Source organism: Callospermophilus lateralis, chromosome X (assembly GCF_048772815.1).
Source record: "Callospermophilus lateralis isolate mCalLat2 chromosome X, mCalLat2.hap1, whole genome shotgun sequence".
In the NCBI taxonomy this organism is placed as follows: domain Eukaryota; kingdom Metazoa; phylum Chordata; class Mammalia; order Rodentia; family Sciuridae; genus Callospermophilus; species Callospermophilus lateralis.
In genome coordinates this window covers 126,421,200-126,444,599 of record NC_135325.1, presented here as the reverse complement: position 1 = coordinate 126,444,599, position 23,400 = coordinate 126,421,200, and the positions used below count along the sequence as shown (strand labels likewise).

The 23,400-nt window shown below is 36.9% G+C and overlaps 1 protein-coding gene across 7 annotated transcripts in view; it reads left to right on the top strand.

Annotated features, from left to right (window-relative positions):
- F8 (coagulation factor VIII) overlaps window positions 1-23,400 on the top strand; it is a 103,160-nt gene that overhangs the window by 18,376 nt on the left and 61,384 nt on the right. For 6 of the 7 annotated variants that reach the window (XR_013154638.1, XR_013154636.1, XR_013154637.1 and 3 more), the window contains exons 5-14: window positions 41-109; window positions 1,409-1,525; window positions 2,669-2,890; window positions 5,539-5,797; window positions 6,458-6,629; window positions 10,811-10,904; window positions 13,067-13,281; window positions 14,486-14,636; window positions 16,014-16,223; window positions 17,029-19,819. Coding sequence is in view for 4 of the 7 variants with exons in the window: in XM_077106708.1 (XP_076962823.1) it covers window positions 41-109; window positions 1,409-1,525; window positions 2,669-2,890; window positions 5,539-5,797; window positions 6,458-6,629; window positions 10,811-10,904; window positions 13,067-13,281; window positions 14,486-14,636; window positions 16,014-16,223; window positions 17,029-19,819 (4,300 nt within the window). In the remaining 3 variants the exon portion in view is untranslated. The remainder of the gene's footprint in view (window positions 1-40; window positions 110-1,408; window positions 1,526-2,668; window positions 2,891-5,538; window positions 5,798-6,457; window positions 6,630-10,810; window positions 10,905-13,066; window positions 13,282-14,485; window positions 14,637-16,013; window positions 16,224-17,028; window positions 19,820-23,400) is intronic. The other variant, XM_077106709.1, reaches the window with a different exon arrangement.

The following is a 23,400-nucleotide window of genomic DNA, read 5'->3' as shown; positions in this document are numbered from 1 at the left end:
AAATTCATTCATATTCCCCCCCTCACTCTATTTCCCCCAGGGAGTTTGGCCAAAGAAAGAACACAGATGTTGCACCAATTTGTACTGCTTTTTGCTGTATTTGATGAAGGTTAGTGAGCTCCAATCTGAAAGAAGTCAAATTATTGCCTTAATTTGGTATTTGAGAATGTGGGCTGCTTCTGTTCAGAGTAGGTGATTATAGGAAGACAAACAATATTACTATTCAGGATAGATCCTAGAAATAGAATGGTGAGATGCATGAACTTGATGATGCTATTTGTCTTAGTCCATTTTGGGTTATTATAACAAAATACGAGAGGTAAGATATTTTAAAAATAAAAGAGGATTATTTAGCTCATAGTTCCAACAATTCAAGAGCATGGTGCTAGCATCAGCTATGAGGTAGGAAAATAGAGGAACTAGGTCACAGGTTTTCCTTGTGCTTCTCCTTAAATCCATAAGCAAAGACTTTTGATTGTACTTCCTAAATACATTGTTTAATCTTCATCTCTCATTAAGAATGTGACTTTTGACAAATTAACCTCTGCATCTGTTTCCTCAAATCTAAAAATGAAATATTTTCTCAAACAGTTGTTATGAGGATTAAACTTTAGCCTTTTTTGTTGCTGGGGCTAGTTGCTGAAGGTAGCTTTAAACTCTTTATCCTCTTTTCCAAGTTGTTGGGATTATAGGTGTGCACTAACACACCTGGTAAACTACTATGCTCTTAATTGAGGCCTCCATCATTTTAGAGAGGAGGTTGAGAAGCTTTCAGGTGTGTAGAGTTTCATTATACACTGAAATGAAGCAATTATGCCAGAGGCAAGGACTGACAGCCCTTTTCATCTACTTCCCTTTAACTAAATCATGGCTCAAACTAACCAATATTCTCCCTTTCCCTAGTTATTATTTGTCATTATTCTTTCCAACCTATTGTTATGGACAAATATAAGGAGAGACAATCAGTTTGTTAATGTTTTCTCCCTCCTCTCATTGATTTTGAGGGGATAAGTCACCCATGTCTATTTTTTTAATATTTATTTTTTAGTTATAGATGGACACAATACCTTTATTTTTTTTTTTTATTTTTATGTGGTGCTGAGGATCAAACCCAGGGCCTCACACTTGCTAGGCGAGCGCTCTACCGCTGAGCCACAATTTCAGCCCTTCCATGTCTATTTTTGTGACAAACATTTTTTTATTGTTAGTTGTTCAAAACATTACAAAGCTCCTGACATATCATATTTCATATATTTGATTCAAGTGGGTTATGAACTCCCATTTTGTGACAAACATTTTTAAGTTGTGAGTATCTTTTTCTGAAAGGAAGGAGACAGGAAAGAACAGAAGGAGAATCACTCATGAAAGAAAGGTTAGGTGACTTTTTTTTAACCTTCTCTCTCATCAGGGAAGAGCTGGCACTCAGAAACAAAGGGCCCCTTGACACAGGCTATGGATTCTCCATCTGCTGGGCCCTTGCCTAGAATGCACACAGTCAATGGCTACGTAAACAGGTCTCTTCCAGGTATGTGCATGCCTTCTCAATAATCCTCAGAGTTTTTTGAATTCAGCATTAGAGCTCTCTTCTCCAATTCTCAGACAACTGTGCATCACAATAGAAAGCCCACTGAAATCTGGCCTCTGGGTTTTTGTTTTGTCTTGTTGGTATTGGAGACTGAACCCAAGGGTGCTTAACCACTGAGCCACATCCCTAGCCCTTTTTATTTTTTATTTAAAGACAGGGTCTTGCTGAGTTGCTTAGGGCCTCGCTTAGTTGCTGAGGCTGGCTTTGAACTTGCAAGCCTCCTGTCTCAGCTTCCTCAGTTGTTAGGAGGAGTGTATGTGTGTGTATCACCCCTCTCAGGTTTATTTTCCTTAATTATTTTCTATATTTTTCAGTAATTCTATAATGAATATTCATTCTTTTAGAGTTAAGAAAGAAATTATTTTTGAAACATTCAAGCTCATGCTCTCACATACCTTATAGATTAAGAGATGGATAATAATGAAGGAATCAATATAAAAATGCAAAATTACAAATCAACAATTACTCTGAAAGAAAATTACATAATTGTATATAAGTATATAACTAAGGAAACTGACCTAGACTATATTTTCTTCATGAAGTGCCACTTGAAGTGAGCTTTAGAACAAGATAAGGAATAACTATTATTTACTATATTGCCATGGTTGGTGTTACAATGGATATGAGAGGTGATGATGGTGACAAGGAAATCTCTCACTTGTATAATTGCTGGATGGTGCCATTCACTGAGATAAGGAAGTTGAAAGAGAGTAAGGTATTGAAAATTACAAATTTGGGGCCTGGGGTTGTGGCTCAGTGGTAGAGCGCTTGCCTAGCATGTGTGAGGCACTGGGTTCAATCCTCAGCACCACATATAAATAAATAAATAAAGTAAAGGTACATAAACAACTAAAAATGTTTTTTAAAAAGAGAAAATTTGGTTTTGAAAAATGTAGGTTTTATGAGCTATCCAGGTGGGAATTTTGAGATGGTGATTTGGCTATATAAGTTCTGGGAGAGGTCAGAAATGGATTACAAAAGAAGGATCAGTTTGAACAGAACCAGACAGGTGTTTGTCAATTAACAAAAGTATTTTCCAGTTATTTACTTCTAAGCAATAGTTGTCTTATTCTTGTTTAACAGGTCTGATTGGATGCCACAGGAAATCAGTCTTTTGGCATGTTATCGGAATGGGCACCACCCCTGAAGTGCACTCAATATTCCTTGAAGGTCACACATTTCTTGTGAGGAACCATCGCCAGGCCTCCTTAGAGATATCTTCAGTAACTTTCCTTACTGCTCAGACAGTCTTGATGGACCTTGGACAATTTCTGTTATTTTGTCATATCTCTTCCCACCAACATGGTAATATCTTGGAACTTAAAAATGAATGTTGTGAATATCCAGTTCTACTTTCAACGGGATTTACTAGGCAGTGTATAGGAATATAGTATGTTACAGAACGTGCCATTATAGAGTTTGGATCATGTTAGACCTCAACTAAAATCCCCTAGTTGCTAGTATCCAAGTCAGTATTTTACCTTGAGAATAAGATGGTTTGAGTATTAGTAGTATATTTTTAGTTGAATGTCTGTTATAGAGGAAGAAGGGATAGTTAGGGATGGGTGAGTTGGGGAAAATGAATGGGACAATATTTCTTTGGTTTCCTGGCCTGATATCATGAACTAGCATTCAATACTATGGAAAGAGAGACTATAGGTTGTAGGTGAAGAGATGTTTTGTGGGAAATCTAGGCAAATGAGGCACCACATGAGGTTTTCAAGGACTACCTGATGGGAATGTTTTTTTTTGTTTTGTTTTTTGGGTTTTTTTTTTTTTTTTGGTACCAGGGATTGAACCCAGGGGTGCCTAACACTGAGCTACATCCTCAGTCCCTTTTTATATTTTATTTAGAGACAGGGTCTCACTGAGTTGTTTTAGGACCTTGCTAACTTGCTCAGCTTCTTTTTCTACTCTACTGTGGCCATGGAAGGCTGTCCTTGTTGAGCTTCTATAACACAATATCAAAACTGGGTAATTCATTAGGAATATATATATGTACATATTCATATATATATATATATATATATATATATACATCTATATATTTTTTCCTATGTATATGGGGGGGGGAAGAAACCCAATTCCCACATTAACAGCATTAGTCTATTCATCAGGGTGGTGTTGCATTTCTCACGACTAAAACACTCAGGTTCACTCCAGTGAACTGGGCTGCACAAAATAACCACACAGAGACAGAGAAATACCTTTTTCTTTGGGTCCTGTGATGGCTCCACTGACCTTAGGGGTCCATGGAAAGAGCGAGAGCAAGAGCGAGAGCGAGAGCGAGAGAGAGAGAGAGAGAGAGAGAGAGAGAGAATGCATGTGTTGAACCCTTTTATTGAGGAGAAGCCATTCAAATGAGGCAAGGGGTCAGGTTTTAGGGGGTTCAATGTAGCTTTATGATGTCTGCTGTCAGCAGATTGGCTGACATTTAGGAAGGTCACACCCAAAGGCAGGCAGAGCAAGAGAAGGGGACACACAAAGGGAGTTTCCATGGAATATTCTATCCCAAACAGGACAAAAGGGTAGGATTAAAAACAATAGGTGAGTGTATCTCAACCCCAGGGGTGTGCCTACTCAGAAGACTTGCCTTGCTATCAGAGGGTGGGGGAGACTGAGTCCTGACTCATTGCACTACTGTGCCAGACTACAGTGATCTTTCAGATCCCCATGGTGCATCAGGATTGGAAAGTGTGGAACTCATTGTGGCTCCTCACATAGTAGAGCTAAACACTTCTTAAAAGTTGTAACTCCCAATACCATCACCATAGCAATTAATGTCAACATGAGTTCTGGAGGGTACAAATATTCAAACCATACAGAGGCCTGTTGGAGAAAAACGTTGAGGAGGCAATCCTTTGGCCATATCACTCTTATGCTAACCTTTCTCCAGATTCCTTGATTACTGTAGGAAAGATATTTGATCTTGGCTGTGTATCTACCCTTTCCCCTTACTTTCTATGAGTTTCTATTCTTAATTACTATAGTCCTCTATAGTAATTAAGAATAGAAACTTCTTTTTCCTGGCAGTTACATATTTATAGAATTTTAACAAGACATTAGGGAGTAAAAAATGACCAACAAAATGGATTATCTGATATTTCCTGGTTTCTTCCTCTGATCTTTGCTTTGGCGATTTTCCTTTTGCCTGACACTCCTCCATCTATGTCTTGCTCCTTTTTAAAAAGTTGTTAATTTTGTCTGATAACATATGTAAATATTTCTCTTTTGGAACTGGTTTTGAGCCTAGGAAATTTTTTTTTTTAAAAAATGGAGACTTCAGGGACTTTATATTTTTCCTGGTAAGCTGTTATTAAATCAATAGTTTGTATGGTAAGTCACTGGAGTAAATATGTTTTAGTTAGCTTTTTTCAGTACTGTGCAAGAACAACTTAGAGGAGGAAACGTTTATTTTGACTCATGGTTTCAGAGGTTCAGTCCATACTCTGCTAACTCCATTGCTCTGCACGTGAGGTGAGGCAGAATATCCCGGCAGAGGGAAGCAGAAGAAAGGCACTCAGGACATGACAGCAGGAAGCAGAGGGAGAAAGAGAAAGTTCTGCTAACCCCAAAGCACAAAATATAAACCCCAAAGCACATCACCAGTGACCCACCTCCTCCAGCCACACCCCACCTGCCTACAGTCACCATCCTATTAATATATTTCTGTGGGCTAATGCTTTATTAGATGACACCTGCCACAATCATTTCTCCTCTGAGCATTCTTGCATTGTTCACACAAAAGTTCACACATGAACTTTTGGGGAACACCTCACATCTAAACCATAACAATATAGAAATCATTAGTTGATATGGGGATGTGGAGTTGGACTGCCCTAGGCTTTCAAATACTAAAAATATAGAACAAGGAAATTTAAGGTACTTTCTTTTTTATTTAAGGCAAGAGAATCCTGTAGGAGTCTGACTTTATTTGGTTTGTTTGATTCCAGATGGCATGGAAGCTTACATCAAAGTAGATAGCTGCCCAGAGGAACCTGAACTACGGATGAAAAATACCAAAGAGGAAGAAGAATATGATGAGTATCTTGATTCTGAAATGGATGTGTTCAGGTTTGATGATGCCAATTCTTCTTCCTTGATCCAAATTCGCTCTGTTGCCAAGAAGCATCCTAAAACTTGGATACATTATATTGCTGCTGAGGAGGAGGACTGGGACTATGCCCCATCAGTCCTCACCTCCAATGACACGTAAACACATTTTGACTCTTTCCTACTCAAAATTTGTTTCTCAGTTATTCAAACCAAGAAATCCTTAAGCTATGTTTAAGAGTTAGTACAAGTATAGAATCAAATGGCAAGGGTTAGTGTTAGCTTTCTGGTTACTATGACAGAACACCTAAGTTAAAAGAAAAAAGGTTTATTTTGGCTTGGTTTCAGAGATTTCAGTTCATGGTTGGTTGCTTGGCCACATCATTTTTGGCCTATGGTGGCACAGTATATCATGGTAGGAGTGCCTAGGGTAGAAGACCTGTTCATCTCATGAAGGCCAGGAAACAAAGAGTAGAAGGGACCAGGAGTCACAATATCCCTTCAAGGGTACAGCTCCAGTGACCTAAGTTCCTTTCATTAGGCCATACCTTCTAAAGGTTTCACCATTTCCCAATAGTGCTGCAGGCTCCTGTCTAATCTCTTAACATGTGAGCCATTGGGGGACACTTCAGATCCAAATAATAGTAGGTATTAACATTATTTGGACACTACTAAGTAGTTAAGTAGTAAACTTAGCTAAGTAGTAGAGATGCTTATATTTTTCTCACTCTCATTAAATCACATCAGATGTTTAAGAGTTGGATTTTTCCTATCTAAAAATTTCTATCCCAACCCCTCATATTTTTATCTCTCATACAGAAGTTATAAAAGTCAATATTTGAATAATGGTCCTCAGCGGATTGGTAGGAAGTACAAAAAAGTCCGATTTGTGGCATACACAGATAAAACGTTTAAGACTCGTGAAACTATTCAGTATGAATCAGGAATCTTGGGACCTTTACTTTATGGGGAAGTTGGAGACACACTATTGGTAAGTTAAGGATAATATTTGGGATTAAGTAAGAAGAAAAAGCATGGGAGATTTTGAATTTATACAACATTCATAATTCAGCCTTGCCTCCAATGGACATAATCTTTTAAAAATAATAAATAATATAATAAATAATAAAATATAATTATATTTTAAATATATCAATATTTATTATTGTTTATAATAATAAATATGGATATATTTAAAATATAATTATATAAGTATGTAGAATAAAATTTAATGTCACCCATTAAACTCACCACTCCTTTAAACTACTCATGGATTAGATTTTGATACATATCCTTCCTGTACTTTTTTCCTGATTATATACATTACGAGTCAGCAGCCTACACCAATTTAGCTTATGGCCTGATATTTGCAGAGCCTACTAGCTTAGAAGGTAATTTATGTTTTTAAAGGATTACAAAGAGAGGAAGAAGAGGAACAGTGGAGGAAGACAGAGAGACAATATAAATGTTTACTATCTAGCCTTTCCCAGAAAATGGTTGATGACTTCTGATCTAGGGTATTAAGAATGCTTACAAGGCACAGTGGCTCAAACCTGTAATCCCAATGGCTCTGGAGGCTGAGGCAGGAGGATATCAAGTTCAAAGCCTCACCAATTTAGCAAGGCCCTGATCAACTTAGTGAGACTAAGTCTCAAAATAAAAAATAAGGGCTGGGTTATGGCTCAGTAGTAGAGCACTTACCTAACACATGTGAGGTGCTGGGTTAGATCCTTAGCACCACATAAAATAAATAAAATAAAGGTATTGTGTCCAACTACTATATATATATATATATATATATATATATATATATACACACACACACACATATACATATATATATATACACATACATACGCACACACACACACACGCACACACACACACACAAATAAAAAGGGCTGGGGACGTGGCTCAGTGGTTAAGTGCCCCTGGGTTCAATCCCCAGTATCAAAAAAATAAAGAAAGAAACAATGCTTACACTGCAAATAATAATCATGAATATGGTTTAAATAAGTAGTGGTTTATTTGCATTACAAGAAATTTGTAGTTATGAGGTGGGTGTGGTTGTGCATGCCTATAATCCCAGAGGCTCGGGAGGCCAAGACAGGAGGATCCTGAGTTTAAAGCCAGCCTCAACAAAAGAAGTGAGGTGCTAACCAACTCAGTGAGACTCTGTATCTAAATAAAACACAAAATAGGGCTGGGGTTGGGGCTCAGGGGTCGAGTGCCCCTGCGGTCAATCTCTGGTACCCCCCCCACTGAAAAAAAAGAATACATTTTTGACCTTGTGTTAGATAATGGTTTCTTAGATATGACATCAAAAGCAGAAGCAACCGAAGGAAAAAAAAAAGCCTTTATAAATAACTTAATCACTATTTAAAATGTGTGTACCTTGAAGGATACCAACAAAAAAGTGAAACAATAACCCACTGAATAGGAGAAAATATTTGCAAATCATATATCTGATCTAATACCCAAAATATTAAATATAATATAATATATATATATATATATATATATATATATATATATATATATATATATATAAATATATAAAGAACTCTTACAAATAAACAATAAAAATACATGACCCAACTGAAAAATGAGCAAAGGATTTATAATAGACATTTCTCCAAAGATAATATACAAGGTAATCAGTGAGCACATGCAAAGATGCTGAATACCAGGGAATTGCAAATCTAAACCACAATAAGATGCCACTTCATATCTACTAGGATGACCATGAACAAGAAGACAGACATGGGTTGGTGAGGACATGGATAAATTGCAACACTCATAAATTTCTGGTGGTAATATAAAATAATGAATCCATTAATGAATAATGAAAGTTCAAGATGGAATGACCATGTGACCTACTAATTCTACACCTAGAAATATAACCAAGATAAATGAAAATATAGGTCAATTCAAAGATGTGTATGCAAATGTCTATAGCAGCACTCTTCATAACAGCTGCACAGTGAAAATCATTTAAATATTCACCAATTGGCTGGGTTCATTGGTGTACCCTATAATCCCAGCCATTTGGGAGGCTGAGGCAGGAAGATGGCAAGTTCAAGGCAGCCTCAGCAACTTTACTCTGCAACTTAGCAAGAACCTGTCTCAAAATAAAAAAGGGCTGGGGATGCAGTTCAGTGGTAAAACACCCCTGGATTCAAACCTCAGTACCCAAACAGAAATGTTCACCAGTTGGTGAATGGATAAACAAAATGTGTTATATCCATAAAATTGAAATATTATTCAGCAATTAAAAGAAATGAGCTATCATCTGTTTTCTTTTCAAATTATATAAATATTTTGCCTTTTAGTAAAAGAGATGACTCACATTCTGCAACATGGATAAGACTCAAAATATTTGGCTTGGCTTTCTTCACACCATAGTGAGACTTCTTTCATGTTGACTCAGGGTTCCAACTGTGTGTGTTCTAGTAAGCAAATCATAAGGTTTATCACCTTTTATGACCATCATCAGAAGTAACATAGCACTTCATGACATGATCTATTAGTTGAGATTAGTCAAAGCCCACCCACCTATCATGAAAGAAAAGAAAATATGGTCCATCTCTTGATGGGAAGAATGTCAATGAATTTGGGAGCCATGTTTCAAAGCTTACATAGAGACTGACAGCTTATTTCTCTAGTTCAACAAATATTGGTTGTAAACCTGACCAAGACAATATGAGAAAGGAACGTTAAAATTAAAATTACAGATCCGTAACATTATAAACACAGGTTAAAAAAATCCTAAATGAAAATCTGTAAACCCAACACAGTAATGTAAATAAAAGATAATACATTATGACAGAATTATCCCAGGAGTAATAAGTTAGCTTAATCTAAGAAAATCAAATGTGTAATCCACCATATTAACACATAAAAGCATAAAAAGGGAAAAGACCATCTGATAATTTCAGTAGCTGCAGAAAAAATCATTTGTCAAAATTCAGCAACTATTCATAAATTTAACAACAAATCGGTATTATAAGGGAATTATTGTCCTGGTAAAGATATAAACAACAACAACAACAACAACAAAAACCCACTAAGTATCATTCTTGGTAAAATGCAGAAATCCTCCTATTTAAGATCAGGACAAGAAAGGTAACACATCTATTACACTGGAAATCTTAGCTTGTGTTCTTACAAGAAAGGGAAAGAAAATTTTAATATGGAAAGAAATAAATAAGAGTGTTAATATGATAAGAAATAGGTGGTTTTAACAACAAACCCCATCAGTATGTATAAATATAATTCACCAAATATAAATATAATTCACCAAAAAAAATGTGGGGAAAAAAGAAATATGTGTTTTACCAAATGAATGGGCTTTTAAGACGAGTGCAAGTGAAAGTAGATTTTTTAAAAACATATTTTTAAAAAAAGTCAATGGACCTTTATCCTATTTATTTTTACATGGTGCTGGGAATCGAACCCAGTGCCTCATACATGCTAGGCAAGCGCTCTACCACTGAGCTACAGCCCCAGCCCCAAAAGTAGATTTTTTAACCTTCATTATCACACATCTGCAGATGTAGAGGAATAATTAATGTCTCCATGGGTCTTCATCTCTGCTTCCTTCCTCTCTTTTAAAGCTCTTTTAAATCAGATGATACCACTTGTCACTCCTGCTTGATGCTATAATCAACTGTTCTTCTAGTCAGGTTTGCTCATTCAACGAACATTTTATCATCTGAATCACTGTATCCTTCTCTGAACAATGGAAAAGACTGAGAGGAAGCAGTATCCTCATGCAATTAGCATAAGAAGGTGCAGGAAATATTTATTGAAACAATTGGAATCATTTTTAAAGAAATGAAAAGGCACCAGGGTGGTGGCCTCATGCCTGTAATCCCAGGGGCGTGGAGGCTGAGACAGGAGGATCACAAGTTCAAAGCCAGCCTCAGCAATGCAGGGGGGGGGGCGAGAAAAGAAAAAAAGAAATGGAAAGGGACCTTCAATGAGAAACATAAGTTGCTATCTAAACAATTTCATGAAAAAAATGTTTTTTAATTTTATCTAGGCTCAAATTCTTATAATATGGATAAAGGCAGCTTTTGGTTTTCTGGAGATAGGCCACAGTTTTCTTGTTGACCTTACTTGTCTTAGGGTATCTTATATCTGATTTACTTATATCATTTTACTTTTCAGATTATATTTAAGAATCAAGCAAGCCGGCCATATAACATCTACCCTCATGGAATCACTGATGTCAGTCCTTTATACTCAGGGAGATTGCCTAAAGGTAATAGCAGAAGTACTCGAAGTAACTGTTTGATAGCTTATGTAAAACACCCCTAAGGCTTCCTAGAATTGATGTGGTGTAACTTTAGACTGCAACTCTTAAGTGCCCTAAAATCTTAAAGCTGATTGTTCTGATATGAAGGTCATGTTTTTTTTCTCTGAGTTTAGTTTTTGGCTTCATTCTACACTTTTGATATCTAATATTTTAATATTTCTACTTTTAATTTCATTATTTGTTGCTTAAAGATTCATGACATAGGGCTGGGGCTGGCGCTCAGTGGTAGGGCACTTGCCTAGCATGTGTGAGACACTGGGTTAGATTCTCAGCACTGCATATAAATAAATGAATAAAATAAAGGTCCATCACAACTTTAAAAAAATTTTAAAAAAAGATTCATGACATATCTTTGTCATGGATCACACCTTTTATCAATAAAATGTCCTTGGTTGTCTTTTATGATCCTTAACTTGAATTATTTTTTTCTAATTTTAGTATTACCACATATGCTTAATTAGTTTATCTTTTCCATGATATTATTTTCCCATATGTTTGTTTATTTCATATTAGGTCTTGTCCACATAAAAAGCATATGCCGCAGTCTGGCTGGGCACAATTCAGGAGCCACTTGTCAAAAGAAACGAACTTTATTTTTAGAACCACATACCAAACCACACAGCTCCTCAGGAAAAACCCTCAGAGCCCAACTGCCACCACCGGCTTCCCACAAGCCTCTCCACCTCCCACCATCCTCCTGCTCTTGAGGCGGATTGGCTGGGTTGCGTGGGTGGAGCCAAAAAAAGTCCCCCAATGAGCAGCTCCATGGTCTGAAAGGGCGGGGAAACAGCCCAATGAGCATCACCACAGAGGAGCCAATCAGTTGGCAGCTAGAAGTTTGCTGGGGTCGCTGTGAGCCAATCATCAGCTGGCAGCTGGAAGTTTGCTGGCAGCTGGAAGTTTGCTGGGGCCCCTTCGGCTGTGGCTCTCAACAAGCATACATATGGTTTTTATGAGTTTACCCAATCACCATCTATCAATTGGAGATTTTAACCTGGTCATATTGTGTTAGTTTTGATATGCTTGTTGATAGTCTGGTAATTTTATATTTCAATTTCAATTACTCATTTTTTAGCAGTTTGAGTAAAATATTTTCCTTTTAATGAAATTTATACTATAAATATTCTTTCTAAATTTTGATTTTAATGATTTATTTTATCAAAATCATAGTTGCTTAAGGTTTAAGCTATTGAAGGGTTGTAAGTTCCACTTCCTAGAGGCATTCATTTTTTTTAGGGGAGTACTAGGGATTGAACTCAGGGGCACTCAACCACTGAGCAACATCTCCAACTCTTTTTAATTTTATATTTTATTTAGAGACAGGGTCTCACTGAGTTGCATAGTTTCTCACCATTGCTGAGGCTGGCTTTGAACCCGCAATCCTCCTTCCTCAGCCTCCCAAGCCCCTGGGATTACAGACATACACCACCACTCACAGCTGTGGCATTTATTTTTAATCATTTTTGTTTTAGATTTTTGGTGTTTCATCTCAAAATCTCTAAACATTGCTTATAGTGCTAATTCTTTGTTTTTTGACTTCACAATTATATATTTGCTTGCTTTGTTTAAATATTTATTCTAAAAATTTTAAATCCAAAAACAACATTTGTGTTTTTTAAATAAGTTACTTTTTATACATATGCTTATTTCTGAACTCTGATTATTCTCTTGTCTATAATTCCAATGGTTTTACTATTAAAAATCAAATAAGTTCTCCTTCCTTATTCCCTACCACAATCAACTGGATAATCAGTTCTGGAATACCACTCTCTTTAATGTCTTTTATTTCCCTTTGGCCCTTAGAATATTTTTCTTCTTCATATATATTTTTTTAAACAAAAGTCTGCTGGACCCATTTTTATTGATAAAAAATTTAGTAAATCTTATGCCAGGGGCCATTTTAGTTTCCATTTACTGAGAAATTTCTTACATACATACAGATTTGTAGAACCTTTGCAGTAGCAACATGGTTACTATTTAAAGAAAACCTTTAGACAAACTTAAAATATGTATGGAACCAGTTTTAAGCCAAACTATTCAACTTAACATTACTAATATGTGGCTTGTTATATTCTAATTGAGCTATTTCTGGATTTGGTTGTGGGTAGGTGTAAAACATTTGAAGGATTTGCCAATACTGCCAGGAGAAATATTCAAGTATAAATGGACAATAACTGTAGAAGATGGGCCAACTAAATCAGATCCTCGATGCCTGACCCGATATTACTCTAGTTTCATTAATCTGGAGAGAGATCTAGCTTCTGGGCTCATTGGCCCTCTCCTCATCTGCTACAAAGAATCTGTAGATCAAAGAGGAAACCAGGTGAGTGTTATTCTTTCCAAGTTCTGTGTTTAAAACTTAAAAATGGAAGATGCATATGAACTTCCAGATATTTCTTATTCTCTCAATGTATGTCCTCCTGTATCCTGCAGAAAATACAGTAGTCTGTTTTATAGTAAAATAAAAGAAATAAACTGGGTTTCACTTAGAATGAAGTGAAAATTTTGTTGCTGTGACAAAATACCTGAAAAAATCAATTTAAAGAAAGGAAAAATTTATTTTGGTTAATTATTTCAAGATTTAAGTCCATAAGTCACTTGGCCCCATTGCTGTAGGCACATGGTGAGGCAAACTGTCACAGTGGGTAGATTGTAGCAGAGCACAGCTGCTCAATTCATGGAAGTCAAGAAGGAGAGAGAGAGAGAGAGAGAGAGAGAGAGAGAGAGAGAATATGAATGTGCACAAGAAAGAGACCCAGGGACAAGGACAAGACATACTTTCCTTCTTACAAGTAGATCCCATCTACTGCCACTTCCATCACCTCCTGTAATCCATTGAAATTATTAATCCATCAAATGGATTAATGCATTGATGGGGTCAGAGCCCTCATAATTCAGTCACTTCCCAAAAGCTCTACCTCAGAACACTGCTGTATTGGAGACCAAACCTTCAGCACATGAGCCTTTGGGGGACATTCCAGATCCAAACTATAACAAGATTCAATTAGCAAGTGGACTAACTCATAAATTTGGTTCATTATATAAGTTGTTCTGAAAAATTGATTTGTTTAAATAGAAAACTTAGATATTAGTGCTGTTTGTTGTTCTTGTAGTTCACCTTATCTTATTCTGTTTTTCTATTTTTACTTTTTTATAGATTGGTAGCCTTGTGGAAAGTAGTTGCTAAATGCATGTTTAAAGAGTTAAATCCTCTAATCAGAACACGGAGAGAATGAAACTACAGACTATACCAAAAAAATCAGCCAGCATATGGCCTTAAAGCCAGAAAAACTAAATTTAGTGGATCTAGTCACCCTCTTGCCTAAACATATATTCACTGCTTGTAACACCCATCCCCATTCCCAGGTCCTGGTACATGCCATAACAGTGACCCTAAGAGGAAATATAATTGAACCAAAAGCTTAGATATGTTATATATATGTCATTGCTTCCATCATAGATTTCTAGCGCCTGCCTTACAGTATCAGCAACATTTCTTTCTCCCTTTCAATACATGTAATTAACAGATGATGTCAGATAAAAGAAATGTCATCCTGTTTTCTGTATTTGATGAGAACCAAAGCTGGTACCTCACAGAGAATATGCAGCGCTTTCTCCCCAATGCAGTAGGAGTACAGCTCCATGATCCAGAATTCCAAGCCTCCAATGTCATGCACAGTGAGTAAAACATCACTTCAGTCCAGTGGGATAAAGGGAAATTGATGATGCCACCAAACTGATGTCCAGATAATGAATGCATTTAAATGCCATCTAAGAGACACATTTAAAAAATGTAATCATATAACACACATTTCAAAAACCCAGTCACCAGTTTTCCTTTCAATGTTTACTTGGCTGCCCTCTCCCATTTAGTTTTATTTTATCTCCTTCTATATTAATACCTTTCCATCAACCCTTCCATACCTAGGTTACTAATTTAAACACACATTTTCTCCATAACAATACTCTCATATACTATATCATTATATTCATATTCTAGGACTGCTATAATAATTATTACAGAGATGTATTGTCTTACACTTCTGGAGGTCGAAAGTCTGAGATCAAAATGTTGGCAGATTTGGTTTCTTCTTTAGTCTCTCTCCTCTCCTTGTAAGCATCTTCTCTCTGTATCCTCATGTGATCTTCCCTCTCTACCTGTGTGTATCCTAATCTCTTCATATAAGGTGATTAAGGCTCACCCTAATGATCTTATTTTAACTAACTGCCTATTTAAAGACCTATATCCAAATACAGTCACATTCTGAGGTACTGGGTTTAGGACTAAACATCTGAATTGGAAAGGACACAACTCAGCCTGTCGCATATATACATATGTGTACTGTTTATATATACACACAAATTAAATGGTCAAAAGCATGATAAAATTTCAGTCTATCATTAGGGAAAGGCAAGATAGAATGCCAAAGAAATAGTACTTTATAACTATCAGACTGGCAAAACTACAAGACCATTATTACTAGTGGTTGTATGGGTAAACAGGTATTCTAGTGGATCACTGGTACAGTCTTTTTGAAACAAATGTAGTTGCATCCATTAAAATTAAAAATATATGCCTTTTGAAATTTCAGTTCTGGTTAAGATGGAATAAGCACATGTCACTGTATCTCTTCCACTAAATGTAACTAAAAATCCTGAACAAAATGGACATGGACATTATCTGAGAAGCCTGAAATTTTATATAGTGGGTTATACTCTCCTTCCAGTATGTGACTTCTGTCATCTAATGCTATACCCCTTGTCTCCAAGTTTTAGCCCTTTAGCTTTGAGTTGAGCCTCATTTGTTAAATCCTAACCTTGGTACTTCACATGTGACTGAATTTGGAGATAATATCTTTAAAGATTATTAAGTTAAAATTAAATTATTAGAGTGGGCCCTAATCTAATCTCATTGGCAATCTTGTAAGAAGAGGAGATTTGGACATACAGATATACCAGGGATGTATATGCATACAGGAAAATCCCTGAGAAGACACAATCCAAAATAAGAAATCCAGAATACTTGTAAACCTCTCATTCCCCATTGCTTTGCAGGTATCAATGGCTATGTTTTTGATAGCTTGCAGTTGTCAGTTTGTTTGCATGAGGTGGCATATTGGTACATTCTAAGTGTTGGAGCACAGACCAACTTCTTATCTGTCTTCTTCTCTGGATATACCTTCAAACACAAAATGGTTTATGAAGACACACTTACTCTATTCCCATTCTCAGGAGAAACTGTCTTCATGTCAATGGAAAACCCAGGTTAGTTATTTATATTCTCCTTTCAACAATAGCTGTGATTACCTCACTTGCCAAGCTCAGGCATAAAAGCAACCTTCTCCTGAGAACTGCCAAGAGATAACATAGAATTTCCTTAATCTTTTATAGAACATACCCTTAGTGACCTAAGGATCTTCCATTAAGCCTCACCTCTTAAAGGTTCAACCATTTTCCAATACTATGACTTCCTAAGCTTCTAACACATGGGCCTTTGGGGAAAAACTGCATCCAAACTATAGCATATTGCATTATATGTGATTTTAATGCATAGAATGATAGAATAGATACCATTATCCTCATTTTCAAATTTTTAAACTGGAGCTCAGAGAGCTTAAGTACATTGCTCAAAGTTATACAACTGGTAAATTTTAGAGCTAGGAGTTGAACCCAAGAAGTCTGACTCTAGAAACTATTGTAATATGGCAATAACATTTAACCTATATAAAACCCTTCCTCAAGTCACTGTCAGCATCAGAGAGTTTTGTGTGACTATTAATAGTCTTCATTATTGTTTGTATTAATTACATTTCTCCATTTTATTCCATTTTAATTTATAGCCCTTTGTGGTCACAAACAGGTATGGCATAATAGCAGCAATGCAAAATCCACTTTTACTACCATCATTGGATTGTTACATGTGTCAAGAATTTCACCCAATGACTTGTGATATAATGGTCTTGACCAATATTTTTTCATTTACCTAAAAATGGAAGAGAACCTCTTAATACAGAATTTACTTCAAACCTGGATTCTGAGTAACCAGAGTCTTATTTTTTCTCATCTCCAGGTCTGTGGGTTCTGGGATGCCACAACTCAGACTTTCGAAACAGAGGCATGACAGCCTTACTGAAGGTTTCTAGTTGTGACAGGAACATTGGTGATTATTATGAGAACACATATGAAGATATTCCAACATATCTGATTGGTGAAAACAATGTTATTCAACCCAGAAGCTTCTCCCAAAATTTAAGGCATCTGAGCCTTAGGAAGCAATTCAAAGCCATCTCAATACAAGAAAATGACATAAAGAAGATTGACCCTCAGTTTGAAGAAGAGAGAACAGGGATCATCAAAGTACAAAGTGTCTCCAGTGATTTTTTGATGCTCTTGGGACAAAGTCCTACTCCACATGGGTTATCCTTATCTGATCTTCAAAAAGCCACATATGAGACTATTCCTGATGATTATTCACCTGGAGCAACAGACAGTAATGAAGGTCCATCTGAAGTGGTACACCTCAGGCCTGAGCTCCACCATGATGAAGACATAGTATTTACTCCTGATCCAGGTCTCCAATCAGGATCAAATGAGAATTTGGGAACAACTGTAGCAGTACATTTGAAGAAATTTAATTCAGAAGTTTTGGGTTCTCCAAATAATCTATCAGAAAATTTGGCAGCAGGTCCTGAAAAGACGAATTCCTTAGGAACCCCAAATATGCCAGTTTACTTTAGTAGTCAGTTAAGCACCATTTTATTTGATACAAAGTCATCTCCCATTACTGGGTCTGGTGTATCTCTGAGCTTGAGTGAAAGAAATGATTCCAAGTTGTTGGAAGCAGATTTAATGAATAGTAAAGAAAACTCACTGGGAAAAAATGTATCATTAATGAAGAGTAAAGGGTTACTTAAAAAGAAAATAATTCATACACCTTCTTTGTTGACCAAAGATAATGCTTTATTTAAATTTAATATTTCTTTGATAGAAGCAAACAAGACATCTAATAATTCAACATCGAATGGAAGAACTTACCCTGACAGCCCAACATTCTTAATTGAGAATAGTACATCTGTCTGGCAAGACACTATATTAGAAAGCAATACTGGGCTTCGAGAAGTGACATCTTTGATCCAAGACAAAATGCTAATAATGCACAAAAATACTCCAGCTTTGAGGCTAAATTATGTGTCAAATAAAACTACTCCATTAAAGAATATGGAAAAAAGGGTGGGGCCTGTGCTACAAGATTCAGAAAATCCAGATATGTCATTCTTTAGGATGCCACTCTTGCCAGAGTCAGCAAATTGGCAGCAAAAGACCCATGCAAAGAACTTCTTGAATTCTGGACTGAAGCAATTAATATCCTTAGCATCAAAAAAGTCTGTAAAAGATCAGAATTTCTTGTCAGAGAAAAATAAAGTAGTAATAGCAGAAGATGAATTTACAAAGGACACAGAACTCAAAGAGATGATTTTTCCAAGAAACAGGACCATATTTCTTACTAACTTGACTAATGTACAAGAAAATGATACACACAATCAAGAAAAAAAATTTCAGGAAGATATAGAAAAGAACAAAGCAATAATTCAAGAGAATGTAGTTTTGCCTCAGGGGTATACACTGACTGGCAATAAGAATTTCCTAAAGAACCTTTTCTTACTGAGTACTAGGCAGAATATAAGTTTAGATGAGGGGACATATACACCAGTACTTCAGGACACCAGGTCAGTAAATGATTCAACAAATAGAACAGAGATTCACATGGCCCATTTATCAAAAACTAAGGAGGAAGAGGAAACAAACTTGGAAGGCTTGGTGAATCAAACCACGCAAATAATGGAGAAATACATAAGCACCACAAGGATGTCTCTTAAACCATGCCAGAAGAATGTTTTTGTTCAACATGGTAAGCAGATGTCAAAGGAATTCAGACTCCCACTAGAAGAAACAGAGCTTGAAAAGGGGCTAATTGCAAATGATAGCTCAAACCAGTCATCCAAAAACATGAAATATTTGACGCACATAGACTATAATAAAAAGCAGGAGAAAACCATTATTCAGTCTCCCTTATTAGATTTTCCTGTGATGAATCATGACATCACTCAGATGGATAGCTCTATATTGCCCATTACAAAGATATCACCATTTCCATCAATTATACCTACAGATTTGACCAAGATCCCATCTCAAGACAATTCTTCTTATTTTCTAGCCTACAGTTATACTTTTAAGACAAAAAGTTCTAGGACCCAAGAAAGCAATCATTTCTTACAAGGAGCAAAAAGAAATAACCTTTCTTTATCCATTCCATCTTTGGAGATCAGAGATCAAAGAAAGGTTGGCTCCATGAGGACAAGTGCCACAAACTCAGTCATGTGTAAGTATAATGAGAGTAATGTTCTCTTGAAACCAGTCTTGCCCAAAGTATCTGGAAAAGTTGAATTGCTTCTTAAACTTCCCATTTATCAGAAAAACCTTTTAACTAGAGAAACTAGTCGTGATTCTCCTGGCCACCTTGAAGTCATGGAAAATATCCTTCTTCAGAAAACACCAAGACCTCTCAAAGGGAATAAAACAAATAGACCTGGAGAAGTTCCTTTTGTTAAAGTGGCAATGGAAAGCTCTGAAAAGACTCCATCCAAGCTGCTGGGTCCTACTCTTCAGTTAGAGCAAGAAGACGTTGACTATGATGATACCATCTCATTTGTAACAAAGAGGGAAGATTTTGATATTTATGGTGAGGATGAAAACCAGGGCCCCCGCAGCTTTCAAAAGAAAACACGACATTATTTTATTGCTGCAGTGGAGCGGCTCTGGGACTATGGGATGAGTAGATCTCCTCATGTTCTAAGAAACAGGTATGAGTCCATTGTCCTGCTGTTGTGATCTTTGACTTTACCAACTGCTGAAATGGTAAGAAAGGCACCTCCAATTTGGAGCAGTGAGAAACCAGAGATTGCTTTACAGAGGAACCCTAAGAACCAGGTGGCAAAAAATCTAGATGAAGCTGAGGAATAAATGAGAATAGATAATGGCAAAAGAAGTTGTCATGGGGCTGGGGATGTAGTTCAGTGATAGAGCACTTGCCTAGCATGTGTGAAGCACTGGGTTTGACCCTTAGCACCACATATTAATAAAACAAAGGTCTCATTGACAACTATTTTTTTAAATGTCATGAAATTCTTACTCTTAAGAGAGGTTTACAAGAGGAATAGAGGAGTCAGGGGCAAGAAGCAGCAATGGGGAAGAAAGTCATCTTCATCTCTCAAACCCATAAGCTGCAGAAGAAATCTTATTCTTATGAAAGGTGTAAGAGAGGAGGGAGGAAGAAGTGAAGCATGTAGTAAAGAAGTTGAAGATGTAGGCAGGATTGTTTTCCAAGGTATGAGATCCAGAGGGTAAAATAGGGTGACTTGATTTTTAGGGGAGCAGAAGGAGGCTGGTCAAGGTAGAGAAAGCAGAGACAAATTTGGAAGACAAACATGAGGGTCAGTCAGGAAGTGTTACATGCTGTCTGTACCAATTGTAGACATTGGAGTGCAGCATAGTAGAAGCTTGCACTCTCTTGGGGAGAGCAAGAGATAATAAATCAGTAGACAAATAAGGGAATTTCAATGGTGCTATTCAGAAGATAGAATAATATGGTAAAGAGTGACTGGGGGTACTTTAGCTGTGGTGCTCAGAGAAATCCTCTTTGAGGAGATCAGCCCAAACAAAATGGGCAAACATGACTTGAGTATAGTGAAGAATCCAAGGTATGGTATATGGAGGGAAGATGAGGTGGTAGACGCAAACATCAGTCAGATAATAAAGGTCCTAGAGGAGATCCCCTCTTCATTACTCATTATATACTCATCCCCCTTGCTTTCTATTTGAAGTGAGCCCTCATTGCTTCAAGCTGATGCTATTCACTTATATTTAGCACTACATATGCTTCTGTAATAATAAAACACTATTAAAATAATAAAATCAGAGACTGGCCTGGCAAGCTAGGATTAGGAGGTGGTTCCCTGAAGAGGAACTCCATTCCCTGAGACTCACAAGCCTATTGGCCTAATCACTATGCTGCCTCCATCCTTCCCTGAGCTCCCCTAGTACCAGGCAGTCCAGCACAGAGAGGGAAGGTGGCTGGGTGGGGAGTGGGAACATTGGTCTTTATATGGTGGTGGCTTTTGGGGGCCTATTTTCTGTGTGCTTCTTTGTTGTCTTTTTTTTTTTTTTTGAGTTGGGATCTAACTATGTTGCTCAGGTTGTTCTCAAACTTCTGAGCTCAAGTGATCCTCCTGCCTCAGCCTCCCAAACAGCTGGGACTACAGTTGACAGACACCAAACTAAGAAGACAAAAGATGCTTGCCTGGCAAAAGAATAGCAGATGAAGGGAGAAGACGAGGACAAATTATTAAATAGCCTTAAGAAAAGAACAAAGAAGGAGAGGCCTTGTCCATCAGATATTCCTTTCTGTATGAATAAGACTACTGTCAATGTACATGGAAATTTACAGAATGAATTACTGTCATTGAAAATGATTTGAATGAACTGACCTTTTGCTTCACAGTGGCAATACAATTCTTGCTTATTAGAGAGACTAAATAACAAGAAATTCATCTTGAGCAGGCACTTAAAGCAAAGCCCTGGTGGGTATATTATTTGTTCCTGCAGAAGAACATTTGTAGTATCGTGAAGTGTTGAATAAGCTCTGAGGAGAGAAAGGAAGAGTGTCCAGAGCCATGGACAGTCACAGAGGACAATACACTACAGAAGATCCCTAGGTGTTACCATGGCCATACAAAAGTGTGGGAAATGGATTTAAAAGGATGAATCAACAGGTGCTTTCCCTGAGTTAATAGGCTCTAAGTTGCAACCATCTTGCCTGCATTAAAGCCAAAGGTAGCAGAAAGAAGGAAGTAACAAAGATCAGACCAGAAACAACTGAAATGGAGATTAGAGCAATAAGAACTAAGAATTTTTTGATGGGCTAAACAAAATTTATAGAGAAAGAAAATGAGGTGATGATATTTAGGATGTGTTGAAATAGTTGTTAACCTAGAATTTTATATCCATCAAAATACAAATGAAGTTGAAAAAAGGACATTTTCAGACAAGCAGAAACAAACTTCCCTGCTACCAAAGATTCATTAAAAATAGCTGATGATAGGCTGATGGTGTAGCTCAGTGATAGAGCACTTGCCTAACATGTGCGAGACACTGGGTTCAATCTTCGGCACCACATAAAAATGAATAAATAAAATGGAGGTATAAAAAATGTGGTATTTGCTAAAAAATACTCTGATGTTATACTTACTACAAAAGTGGTTCCAACAAGATATGAGAAGCAAGAAGGAATAAAGAGCAAAGACCGGGGAACTATGTGGATAAATATAAATAAGCATTATTTATATAAACAATGATAAATTTTAAAAATCAATATATATATCATTGCTTTTTTCACAACATGTCTGCTTCCAAAACACAGATATCATGAAATCACTGCAAAATGTAAGCCAAAATTGGGAAAGAAGATTCATATCAACATCATTATCATTGAACAAATGGATTTGAGAAAGTCTACCATTACTGACAACGTAATCTACAAATGTGGTGCGATAACAAAGAACCATCAAAAAATTAAGAAGGAGGGTGCTGAAATGGGAAGGTTTTGGATCAATTGAAAGCTGAAGATGAGCATGGCATCTCCATTGACATCTCCCTGAGGACATTTGAGATCAGCAAGTATCATGTGACCATCATTGATACGCCAGGTCATATAGACTATCAAAAACATGATTACAAGGCTGACAAGGTGGCACATGCCTATAATCTCAGCATCTCAGGAGGCTGAGGCAGGAGGATAGTGAGTTCAGAGCCAGCCTCAGCAAAAGCAAGGTGCTAAGCAACTCAGTGAGACCCTGTCTCTAAGTAAAATACAAAATAGAGCTGGGGAGTGGTTCAGTGGTCAAGGGCCTCTGAGTTCAATATCCAGTATCAAAAAACCCACAAACAAACAAACAAAAACATGAAAACATGCTAACCTTTCAGACTGACCATGCTGTTCTGATAGTTGCTGCTGCTGTTGGTGAATTTGAAACTGATATCTTCAAGAATGGACAGATTTGTGAGCATGCCCTTCTGACTTACACACCGGGTGGTGCTAACAAAATAGATTCCACTGGGCCACACTACAACCAGAAGAGATATGAAGAAATCATTAGGGAAGTCAATACTACCTTAAGAAAATCAGATACAACCCAACACAGTAGTATTTTGTGGCAATTTCTGACTGAAATCATGAAAACATGCTGGAACCAGGAATGGTTCAAAGGATGGAAAATCACCTGTAAAGATGCCAGTGCCACTGGAATCATGCTGCTCATACCTCCGATTTGCATCCGGTCACCAACTTATCCAACTGACAAGCCCTTATATTAGGCACTTCAAGATG